Source organism: Netta rufina (genome assembly GCF_964035555.1).
Source record: "Netta rufina genome assembly, chromosome: 1".
NCBI classification, from domain to species: Eukaryota; Metazoa; Chordata; class Aves; order Anseriformes; family Anatidae; genus Netta; species Netta rufina.
In genome coordinates, this window is record NC_140123.1 from 132,915,214 (window position 1) to 132,928,498 (window position 13,285).

At 37.3% G+C, this 13,285-nt stretch overlaps 1 protein-coding gene across 1 annotated transcript in view; it reads right to left on the reverse strand.

The window, feature by feature from the left end:
- SCUBE1 (signal peptide, CUB domain and EGF like domain containing 1) overlaps window positions 1-13,285 on the reverse strand; it is a gene marked incomplete at both ends in the record, with an annotated part of 218,245 nt that overhangs the window by 158,569 nt on the left and 46,391 nt on the right. The window contains one exon of the mRNA XM_084301766.1: window positions 5,974-6,108. Within this exon, the coding sequence (XP_084157892.1) occupies window positions 5,974-6,108 (135 nt within the window). The remainder of the gene's footprint in view (window positions 1-5,973; window positions 6,109-13,285) is intronic.

Consider the following 13,285-nt stretch of genomic DNA (forward strand, 5'->3'; position numbering starts at 1 on the left):
CTTACACCTCATGTTTCTTACCTATAAAAGGAAGATTGTAGCCTCGGGTTTCAGATAGATTTAAAACGTTTATAAAGGAAGAGTGGCATGCCTTTGCTTCCAGTTCTATGACATTCTAAGCAGTCACCATTTAAGATGACATTTATTGAAGACCTTAAATGTAAAAAATTAAATTTAAAACAAACAAACACAACTTTAACAATTTTGATATTTTACTAAAAAAACCTGCTGTTGCACATTTATTTGGGTAAACTACATTTTCATATCTAATCCTAAGTTTTCACCTAATATTGTTTTTAATGATTTTATAATTATTGCTTACCCTTACAGCTGAACTTAAGACAGTTTTTACTTAAATCAATTTTATACCAGTGTAACTTTACTAGTCTTAATCCTGACAAATCACAGGTGCTTGAGAGGTGCAAGATCAGGCCTAAGAGAGATTATTTTCAATTTATATCAGATGTTGTCACCTGTTGTAACTTGGCTGGAAGGAAAACAAAAACTCCTTCCATCCTAGAGCAATGGAGAAAGCAAAGGTGAGGTGTCCTTCACACTGACTGCTGAAGCAAATAAAAATTCCTGAAACCAAAGTACAGCAATTTCTGTGGATTATAGGCACTTTTAAAAGCTTACACACTTCTAACAGAGAACAACGAGATTTAAAATGCTTTGTTAAGCCTTTTTTTCCTGGATACATTCTGTATCCTACATTCTGTGAAAGATAATTGATCAAAATGCAACGTATGAATGTATAAATGAACTAGATTCTATTATGCTTCAGTCATACTGAGTGCAGTCTTAGGAAAAAGCATCTAGAATCTCTGTATGTTTGTCCAGATAAAACTTTTGCTGTCTGAAATGTTTTATTATTATGTTATCTAAAAGCACGTAAACTGATTCCCTTAAAATATATTTAACATATTCCTCTACTTTCCAATCATATTAGGATTCCAATTTAAAAAGACAAATAGGATGATGTTCCAGTGGAAAGCCTGTACTCAGGATAGCTATGGCAAATATATTGGAAGCGATGGAATAATTTAACTGGTTACGTCACCATTGAAAGAGCTTTCACAGTTGAGATGAGAAACCCTGTGCTTCATGAATTCTTGAATGGTGCTGGCAATACTTAATTATTTAAAGTCACCCTTCCACATTAATCTAAACATGAATAGATTATTGTGCTTCTGTAGAAAAAGCACCTTTGTCCTCTAAAGCCTGTTGCAGAAATTCTGAGTCACAATAACCTTCTTGCCCTGAGTCCCACAAGGCATCAGCACCAGTGATGGGAATAAAGTCCAAAAACCCAGAAGCCTAGACTTCTTCTGTACTGGCTGGGGGTTGTGCTTCCTCCCAGGGAGTCCTAACACATTATTCTACTGCTATGAAATCCCACTGAACTAAGAAAATGCGTAAGAAATAACAATAAATCATGGAAAGTAGGAAAGAAAAAAATATGAACAAAGGTGGTTTTTTTTAGTCCTCAGACTAAAGTGAGGAAGTGAGTAGTTTGATGCCAGGTTACAGGACTCCTATGCTGCTACTGCAAAATTTTCAAGGGTTTAAACATATAAACAAGTTTACAAGGTACTATGTATCAGCACAAGCATGGTAAGTCATTTCATAAGAATACTTAGCCCATTACAAATGTAAGACAGTTTGACTTTGCATGATTTTCCTTCCTCTGAGACTAGATTGTTGCACTTGTGCAAAAAGAGATGCAGTTTCTGAGACCTGGTTTGTAGCACAGTAATTTGCTGGATTGTGGTAGCTTGACTTTAAACATCAAAATCCCTAACTCTTCTAAGAATGTAAGTCTAATAGAATAAGTAATTCTTCACTTAAAAACAAAAAAAAAAAAACAAAAAAAAAACAAAAAACAAAACAAAACAAACAAAAAAAAAAACAGGCTTGAAAAATTACTTTGACAACCACATTAAAACAAACAAACAAACAAAACCTTTTCTGCTATTTGACCAGGCCATCACAATCTCCATACTTCTACGGTCTGGTACTACTCCACCTCTTCTTGTCTCCATCTCAAACCTTGAGCTCTTTGTGTCGTACTTTCTCCCCCTTCCTCTTTGAGGAGGGGGAGGGAGAGAGCAGCTGTGGTAGAACTTGGCTGCCCACCTGAGTAAAACCACCATACTAGCTGTATAAAAATACTGGCAGTGAACAATTAGCATATATAAGACCATTAATATAACTATGTTCATTCAAGGCATGAAATTTTAAATGGCAAAAGTCTTCCTAGCCACAGAACTCATGAGATCATCTGGCTTGTGAGCAAACACCTGTTGTGCTTTAGGTGACTTGCTCTCTCTAGGTAGGACAGTAATAGCTTTCTTTACTGCTTTTGGCTGAGATTTCTGGCTGGGGAGGCACTTTATCCCCAGGGCTCCTGAACACAACACCTTTAATAGTTGAGGGACATACTGTACCTTTCATCTCGCACAGACTCAACTTCAGGGGCATTACAGGCATCTAGCTAAATTCTGTCTATTTTGGTGCTTTTAGGTCCAGTTCAGATTTTTAACCAACTTTGATATTACTAGGAGCTTAAGGATGTGCCCAGAGGCTTTGCTAAACTGGAGCTTTTAGCTTATCAGCATTATTAACGAAAAACATGCTGTAACCCCCTCACCTGACTCAGTCATAACCACAGTGTATGATTCTCCACATTTATTAAACACATGTTCCCTCTGGAGCTGGAGATGATACAGTAACAGCTGTTTTATTCTGGTTTCTTTTCAATTCACAAGGAAACACAAATGCGTCTCCAGTGTAACTTACAGCTTTCACACTGACTTCTGTAATTAAGATAAACAACAAGTTCCCCATATCTTTCATAATCCACACTCCCTCCCATTCTCTCTCTCTCTCTGTTGTTGTGATCATTAATGTGAGTAAACTAGGCAAAGGGAAATTAAGTTTTATGCAAAAATAAATGAGGTAAGTTGTACTGGGCATAGTCTCCTCCCAAAAGATGTAGAGATTAAACATAAGAAATCAGCAGGCCTATAACAAAGATGGTGAAATAGAGCAAATACTGGGAAACCAGGGTATGCCCTGACTTTAATGTCAGCCTGGCCTCTGGTTGGTACAAAATTTATATTTCTCAGTAGATCATGAATCCTTCTTGTCCCCGGAAAATAATGAGAACACTTCTAGACTGCAAGCAATATGCCATTTGGGACACAAGGATAATATTAAAAACCCCCACCATGATGGTAAAACACACCTGGCAAACCACTGAGACAAGCACAACACATTTCTCACACTGCAGCTGACAGTCATAAAGAGGACACCTTGTATCACAAGATACCTCTCCCTTGGCTGGTTAGTGCAAAAAGGGACACTTTTTTTCCTATGTTCAACCCCTGAGAAAATATCCACTGCCATTTCTCAAATCTGAAGCTAGCATATCACCTGAATGTGCTGATGAGCTCTAAGTACCAGCCTTGCTGAAGGCTGAGGAAGGCAAGCTGCCCCACAGCGAGGGCATTGCTTAGGCTTGGTACAGCCCCTTCCACTGTGAACTCATCCTGACTCCAAGTCATCCTAAGCACCTTGCAGTACTTCTCCCCAGGCATTTGAAAACAGGAGGAATAAAGTGGTAGCTAGCAAACTGAATGAAGAACCTTGTGATTGATTTAGATTAGCTGAGTCCTTGAAGAGACAAAGGGTTTGTGTGACTGCACATGCATTTTTCAGAGACAGAAAAGTAATCCCACTGTAATTAATGGATCTTACTATGCTCTAAATCAACAAGCTTGCAGAGTGTTTTGGTGATTCAGCACCTCTGTGTTTGGATTGCAGTTCTAGATGCGTGTTATGCCTTTGTCCACTTCAGCCTTTTTTACCAACATAGGTATAGACGTAATCTAGCACTAGGCACAATTCTAGCTGAATGGATTGGTGGAAGTATTTTGGTATTTTTGCATTCCCACAGTTTCTGTAGAGGCACTTACAAGTGAGACAGATGAAAGCAAGTAAACACAGATATTAAAAAAAAAAAAAAAAAAAGGGCCATTTACTTTCTCACCACACAATGTTTACTATTTGCAATTCAGTCACCTCTGACAACTGAAATAGATCATTCCATCTCACTTCCTTCCTCCAGCATACCCACACCCAATGTATTTGTGTCAAGGATCATGACACTGCAGTTTAATGTCAGTTTTTATTGCAAATAGATACTTTATTTTTCAAAGTTCACAAAACATCTCTTCGTAATATACTTTGCAATCATTATCAGTCTATTTGGTGGTGTTTTTTTTCCAACTCTAAATAATGTGAAGATATTGCTTCAAATTAAATGTCCATGTTTTATGTGACATTCCTCATAAATAAGTTAAAAAATATATTACTCCCATGATTATTTATTAAGTGCATTCAGCAGTCAACATTCAAGTCCACTCCCCCAGTCCTTCCTACAAACTAGAAATCTTCTTTGCCACAAAAATTCACCTATTTCCCTCAATAAATCTATTCCTTACAAAAAAACTTTTGCCCTTAGAGTCTCATTTTTTAAATTTATTTCATTAGTTTCCATCTCTGATAACTAAATTCTCTTTTATTACAACAGGGAATTGTTATAATGTGCAAATTGAAATAATGATTGTATGACAGCACTCTGCAAGTGGTTTTCATTAAGCTTCCAGCTACTATTCCTTGCCCTGTTGGATATCTTTGTGTCAGGGTTACTTTATGCTGGACAGAAATGCGAACAATTTATGTTGAAAAGGATAAATAACAACCTGTTAGATAACAACCTTTAAAATACACTGGCTGAGAGAGCTTAACTGTATGTCATTGTCAAAATCAAAATACTTCAATTGCTTAAAACTTAACAGTTATGCTAAAAAGTGGACCCGTGAATATATTCACATTTCTCAAAATCAGAATTCCTACTTGTCATTACAATTCTATGTAAACAGGCACACAGTGCCAGAAATACATTTACATTTTTGAAATGCTAGACTACAAAGATTTGCTTATTTGTAAACAGGACAGGGTGACTAAATCCATATTCTATGTTCAAGTAGGATTTTCTGGTTAATTTTAGTGACTTAAAATAGCTCAGAACCATTTGTGTGGCTTGCTAAAATTTACAGCATGCTTATATTGTTGATCACCAGACTCATCTTGCTACTTTGTCATTCTGTATTGCCTATAGGTAAATGAGTTTGCTAGCATATATTCCCATTGCTGCCAGGGTCACCAGAAGTCTGAATGAACACAAAGAATCCACTTAATTGCAAAGATTTATAGCTATGCTGTTTTCTTTTCTCCCTTTCCACTCAAACTTGTCTTTCACGTCTGACATGTATAGAAAAGGGAGAGCTGCTTATTCTAATCAAAATCAGCAGCCACAAGGACCACAGTTCTGCAGGGATTCCTTATTTCTGCTGCTAATGCGCAGGCAACAGAGAAGCAGTTTTCTAATCCACCCCAGACACAGTACAGAACCAAAGAAAAATGATGTGTTGGTATAGTATCAGCCATCACGTCTGCAATGAAGCAATACATTACATGACTGGCAAAAAACAAACTAACAAACAAAAAAAACAACACAAACACAACAAACCAAAACCACAAAAACATAACTTCCAGAAGCAACAAGCTTTTCATTTTAAGCTGTTAATTTTGATTTAAGGTATCACCCTCTCTAAGGTAAAAGACACGTGAACTATTATGCAATAAACAGATTAGAAGTTTTTGAGTCTTTAAAGTCAGAAGCAGAAAGTTGCCATTTGAAAATCTCTTCTCTGCCTGTCCCAAAAGCCTGGTGTTTGAACCATGTATAATTTCTACTTCATATGGAAGCCTTTTCCTTTGCTTTATTTATGGTTGTGGTACAAGTTTGGGTAGCAGAGGAATTGACTGATTCCAACCAACCAGTGAAATGATTTTTTGTAACCCTCTCAAAGCACTTTCTGCTTGAACTGATTTCTAGAAACTTACCAATGGAGCGATGAATACAGGTGTGCTGGTTATCACTCAGAAAAAAGCCTTCTTTGCACTGACATTCGTAGCTGCCCATAGTATTTACACATATCTGCTGGCATCCTCCGTTGTTATCTTGACACTCATCAACATCTAGGAGAGAAGGAAAAGGAAATGCAAGGTAATATAAAGATTCAGAACACACATATGGAAGAGCAGGGAATCCATAAAAAGGCATACTGAAAATTAAGCTAATCAAAACTACCCAGACTCCATCACAGTTAATCTAAATTAATCCATCTAATTCTTTTTCCTGCATCCCAGGATTATAGTTAAAATAACAATAAATAAATAAATAAATAACAGATCAGAGGAGTCTCTGCAAAGTCTCCATGCATTTCAAGCTGCAAATTAATTTCCAATCTGCAATAAATGTTCTAAATGTTAATGTTCTAGAAAGGCTGCGACCCCATCTGCCAGGTGCGGTGTTGCACTCTGTCATTCCCACTCTGCTTGGAAAGACATACTTCAGGCATACAGAGTTTCTAGCAGGGGTAGCAGGCAAACACAAAGGGCATTATTAGGTAAAAAGAGTCTTTACAGAGTTCTGGTCTTGAACAGAACAGCATGTTTCAATTACTGGAGTCATAACTCCCTACTTTGTCAGTTTGTTTACTGTTGGTTAATGAAAAGAAGGCTTCTTAAATCTAGATGTTCCATTTCTGTATTGTCATTTTAATAGGCATATATATAAAACCACAAAGGCCGCATTAGCTACTGTCTGTTTTGAGAGTCACTGCCTACCCCCCCAGGCTCCAATCACCTCCCTTTGGCACAAAAAGATTTTATGCTGTTGCATTTGACAGAAACATGCGCTTCAGCATTGGGACAACACTGCCACTAAAAGATGTCTGACCCATTTTCAACCTTGAAACTCTCCTGTTTGCTCCTAAGAGGTGTATCATATCCATTTTCTGTTTTCTGTTTGGATAAAAGCAACTTGCCACCTGAGAAATCCATGTTTTGCTTTTTTTTTTTTTTTTTTTTTTTTAAATAGACACGCTGCCACCAGTTAGTTATTCCACCATATGTGCCAACATGTCAGCAAACAATTTGGTGTTATGTTTTGTTTTCATTTTATTTTTGGAAAGGGAAAAAAAAAAAACAAAAAAACACCAAAGCTAAAACCAAAAACTACAACAACAAAAAACAGATTCACAACACTGAAAGCCTCAGAAGAGCTAGCACAGCTCCTTCAGAAATTAATTGCTGCAGGACTGGCCACAGTACACTAAAGTAAAACCTAACTGCTTTTGCCAGTGCTCTTCCAGGCAAGACCAGGGAGCTCAGAAAAGCTGGAGAAACATAGCTGGTAACTAATGTAGGAACTTAACCTAGCAGCTTGCGCAACTAAGCCGGCTATTGCTGTTTGTGCTGCTCACACTTCATGTAGATGACAGAAAATCAAGCACTTTTTCACAGAGAAGGAAAGCTCTAAGGTAATTACAGCAATACCCACAGAAACCAGACTGTCTACTCGTGTCTTGAATTGCAATGCAAGTACATAGACAGTCCTTTTCCTTTATTTTGTTTCATTTTATTTAAGCACTATTGCCTCACATTTCCTGTGTCACCATCCTCCCTGCCCACAGTTCTTAGCCTTTTCCAAACCCAAACCTATTTCATAACCCCATCAGAGCAGTTTGGGAGAGCCTAAGAAAAGGAAAAGTGAAGACGTTCCTTGCTTACTGAAGTATGAGTAGGACAACTCTGTGAGAATTTTCATCTGTAAATCGGCAGGCCTTGCTGCCCTATTAGTGCCAACTCAAACTTGTTCCTTCAAAACAGCATACTGCAATCTAGATTCACCTCTCTGGAAGATTAGTTGAAAACTTCCTGAAGGAAAAAGTCTCAGTTGGTAATTGTACAAACCCTAAAATTTTGCTACAAAGCATGCAGCTTTTCAAGCATTCTTTATAGTATCACAAAGCAAGTTGAACAATTGTCTTCCAGCTCTGATGAATAACCTGAAACAAATGCAATGATTTTATAAACATTATTGTCTGCTCTTGATAGTAAAGGCTGGTGATTTACCACTTTTGTAGAGACAGCTCAATTTACCACCAACCCTCAGATTCTTCTTACGCTGGAATAAAACAAAACAAAACAAAACACCAATTATTTGTATATCTTCAAAACTTAGAAATGAAAGAGCTGCCAAAGATGTTTTTTCTTTCTTTCATTGTTTGTGCAACTCCAGTTCAGTGCAGCTCAAGTTGCCCAGTTGAACATGTAAACACCAGTAATGCAGCAAATGTGAGATTGCATTTTGGACCAGACATTCTAGAGATTAAGTTCCACATAAACACTAAAATAACAAGTCAGTTTTTCAATAAAGCTCCCTCTGGCTCCGGTTTTGGAGGCTCTAGATGTCAAACTGGGCTGTTGACTGTTTTGAAAAACAGGGTGGATCCTCAGCAGCCTTTACTGTCACTTTGTATGACAATTTAGACCTGCTGGAGACCTGCACCCCAAGGCCTAAAACCAATACAGGAAAAAAAAGTCACTGATGATGATGCAAAATCCTTTCTCTTGAACATCTGTTTCATGTCCCACTAAAACCCATTTTTAAGTCTTTTAAAGTGAGCACAAATACAAAGCACACTTTCTTTATTTCTCCGTATAAAAAGTGTCGTTTTAAGAGCAGGTATGTCTTCTTTGGCTACCTTTTGCACAAAATCCACTAACACTGGTCATCTTATTGAGGACCAAGGTTACCTCCTTGAGGACAGCAGCCCCAAGGCAGGGGGTGCATATCTCTCTCTTCCCTAAAACTGATATTAGAAACTCAAATCCACTTCCTAGGCTCTTTATCTGACAAAAGTCCAGGTTAGGCTCACCACCTGACAGTGTGATGATTCCATATCTACAGCTTATAGGATAGTTGAACCTCAAAATCTTACTGCTGATCCCAAAGGGGAACCTGGAGCAAGGCTTCTGAAAACACATGTAATCTAGACTCACAAAAAGATGGGAAAAGGTTCTCACCTGAGCAGTAACATTCCTCACAAAGACCTGCCCTGTGATTGTCTCCACCAAAGGCAATCATTGATAATCACTGAAAGTATCTAGAAATAGATGCTCAGTTTCCACAGCCCTTAACTACTCCTTACTAACATACCTAAATAGATAAAATGACTACCAGCACAACGACTAGAATCACTTATACAGGGGATAGATCAGTGTGAGAAACCTGTTTTTCAAAGGAGATTGGGACTTGAATTTCAAATTGGCTAGCCATCATCAAGGAATAAGGGAAAATCCAGATTAGGGAGGGGCTGGGAAAGAAGTATCTTTCAAATAAAAGGGAAAGATAATGGATACATTTAAACATATACATACATATATAGAGAGATACATCTATATATCAGAAGTATGATGCAAATTAATGCATACCTGAATTTGCGTAAGACCTCTAGCTTTTTGGCCCACTGCCTTCACATAATCAAACTTGTGTTCTGTATCTTGGTAACATGAGATCCTCTAAGAGAACGGTAGTGTGGAACAGTATCGAAGAGTAGGAGACATTACAGATGATAAAGATGGATGTTTTATTTATTACATAAACAAATGCTTTCAGTTTCTCATTTAACTTATCTGATGAACACTTCAAACACGCTCCACTGGTATTTCACCTTGATCTGGCTCAGAACTTCCTTCAGTATCTGCCCTAAGGAAGCTATTCTGACCATGTGTCCTATTTGGATACGAGGGAGAAAGGTCTGCTAAGGGTACCTGAAACCAAAACCACAAGCAGGAAGACACAAAAGCGGAAATGGTATACAGAGTCAAATGACAAGTGAACAGTATGAACAGTATGTTCACTGTCCAATTCCTCCCATGATCTTCTCTTCCTTCCTTCTGGCATTTTTCTTTCATGTGAGCATTCTTGTAAGCACTCAAGCCCCTCAGAAATCTGAGTCATCCTTGAAGTCTCCAAAGCATTTAGGAGTGACAGAACAATTCACTTACCATTGCATTAACATTCTTTGGAGACTTCTGAAAATGGGACTTTGACTCATGATCCAGGGAACTAATCCTGTACATTTTACTCTAAGCTATTCTTTGAAATTCATTTTTCTTTGAAATTCATTGATTTTTCTAAGCAGCCTATTTTACCCATTGTAGAACACTGTGACAGAGAGATGAACTCTTGACAGCATTACTGCAGACTTTTCTCAAGTTAGAAACTAAACACCATTAAGGATATACTGTATATGTAAAAGAAATTATCAGCAATGTCAAGCTCAGAAAATACAAATATGCAATTTTGGAATTTAAAAAATCGTTATATTCTGAATATTTCTAACCAAAAAAGGGTGAAAATCTCAAAAATCACATTCCTGGATTTACTATAGTAATGGCTGTTATAATAATAATAAAAAAAGAACATCTAGCCCAACTTCCTATCTTTCACATTGCCTTGTAGTGGATATTCAGGAAAGATTATACAGATGGAACAGAATCATTACTGACATGCCCTCCTGCTTCCTGTGATCACATACCTATTAGCCTTCCTAAACCACTAGCCATGCCATTGCCACTGGTGGACCTTTCCTGTATTCATTTTTCCAATCTCTTCTGAACCCAGCATGATGGTACGATTTAATTGAGTTGAAAGAAGACTTCTTTTTGTTTAAAACATGTTTCATAGTCTGAATTAATGTCCCCTAATGCCATTATTGTAATATACAGTTAATATTCATTCCCTACTTGTCTTTTTCGTATGTTTTGTGATCTTACTGATACCCCTCAGCCTTGTATGGTCTACCTGGTCTATTTCAATCTACAAAGCACAGCTATACACAAATATTATTACAAAGATAATTCAAATGACTTCAGTACATCGTGTTTAAAACAAGTGCCCATTTCTAGAAATTAATGTTAATGACAGCAACATTTGGCAAGTGTTCTCATTTCTCTATTCCATTCCCCTCAAGCACCACGATACTCTGTTGGAGTGGGTGTCTTGGAAGATATGATTTCAAGATAGCTGTGGAAGCCCAAAGAGTAAATCTGCCATGCAGGACCTGAGGAAGTGGTATCAGGTAAGATGCTGCAGGCAGGTGTTCCTGCTGGAATGCTCACACAAGTAGTGACATGTCAAGGTAGGAAAGTTAATACATGGCATCAGCTGAGGGGGCTATGAGAACAGGGATCATTAATTTAAGTAATTGCTAAACCATCTTTCTTACACCAACTTTATATGAGAAAACAAAGGGAAATATTAGAAGAAAGAAACCACTACCTACATACACAACACATTTGTATCTCCAGGAGATTTGACATCAGACTTTAACAAGAATTTAAAAGCATGACTCAAATTTTCTACCATTTGCACATGGCACTAGAATTCTGCTTTTTGTTCCCTTCCTTCAGAAAGAAATGGAAAAATGTGGCAAAGGAAAAACGAATACCAAGCCCTTGAATACAGTGCTTCACTACTGTGGTTTCAGTAACCTTCAAGGAAGCTTTTGCTGAGAAGAAGTCCACTTTTTTTTCCAAAAAAATAAAATTCTTTTTTTTTTTTTTTTTAATGTTTACCAGAGTTGAAATTATTATTTTTTTAATGTTTAATGTTTACCAGAGTTGAAATTAAAAAAAAAAAAAGTAAGAAAAAAATGCTTTTCCTTGATAAATAAAGGACATTTTACAGAAAAGAGAAACACCAGTAAGTAATCACAAGGACACTTTTGATGATGAATACACAAACCATTCTAAAATGATCAATGAATATTGTAAAACACAAGGTTTCCCTAGAACCACTCTGTTCTTATGTGCAATGGTACAACACCAAACGTATGCCCATGACCTCTCCTGAAGAACCCTACCTCTTAATGGGCTACAATCACCTATCACCTGAACACCCACAGAGTAGGTTTCTTATTTGTGTGCAGTTAACAGATCCACAGAACTTGAAAAGAAATGCTCAAAATCTTTCTTTCCTGCAGCTGCGTTGTGAAACGTGGTATTCCTTAAACTTCATACTACATACACACTCTAAGTATGGCTGTAACAGATGCCTCTTATGGGTAATGAACCTAAGGAATTTTTTAATGTTGCTCCAACAGTTTTTGTAATAATCTACTTAATCTATTGAACCTACCACTTAAGGCAACCATAAACACAGACAAATCTGCATCTGAGGTGGAAATAGTGGTTCATTTTTCCTGCAATACACTCGATCTGCTGCAACAGTATTTGGTTTAAGGCATTTTGCTCTAAATTTGAACCCTCACAATTAATGAGATTATAAAGACCCACAATTTTCTATGTGCATCTCAGTAAAATAGACTTCTTGGCTATCTGTATCTCCGACATATTTGTACAGTGAATTTCAGAGGGTATTGTAAGTACTGAACAGCTGATGGCATATAGTGAGTCTCAGGCCTGTTCAAGAAAATGCTGCACTTGCACAGGCAGTGGACATTGTTACTCATATCTAGTTGGTGCCAAAAAGGTTTTATGCATTGGGACCAGGGTGCTTATTCTTATATAATCAAACCCTAAACAATTTCTAATTTGCATGGCAGTCTGGCTTCCTGTCCTGTAAATGCAACTCTAAGCCTGTTACTGTAAATCACCAATAGGATACAGAACCCATTCTTTGCTGTCATATTAATTTTTTTTATTGCTTCTCTGACTAATTTCAGAAGCAATTTTTAATTATGACTGGAAAAAAAAAAGACAAACAAATAAATAAATGAAGTTCCTCAGCTTCTTCAAAGGGAATCATTCAATCTCCACACTTTAGTCTAAATATATCAATGCATATACTCACAATTTTCACAGAATGGCATAATCATAGAATTGTCTAGGTTGGAAGAGACCTCAAGATCATCGAGTCCAACCTCTAACCTAACACTAGCAAGTCCTCCGCTAAACCATATCACTAAATTCAACATCTAAACGTCTTTTAAAGACCACCAGGGATAGTGACTCCACCACTTCTCTGGGCAGCCCATTCCAATGCCTAACAACCCTCTCAGTAAAGAAGTTCTTCCTAATATACAACCTAAACCTCCCCTGGCGCAACTTTAGCCCGTTCCCCCTCATCCTGTCACCAGGCACGTGGGAGAACAGACCAACCCCCACCTCACTACAGCCTTCTTTAATGTACCCATTTTGTACCTTTAAGTACAAAAACTATTTTCCAGAAGATAAGGCTGAAATACTGTTCCTCTTTATTTGCTAATACATATCTGAAAAATATAATTCTGGTACTTTAATACAACAGTCTGAGTTATCAGTGGAAAACTTCTCAGCCTGT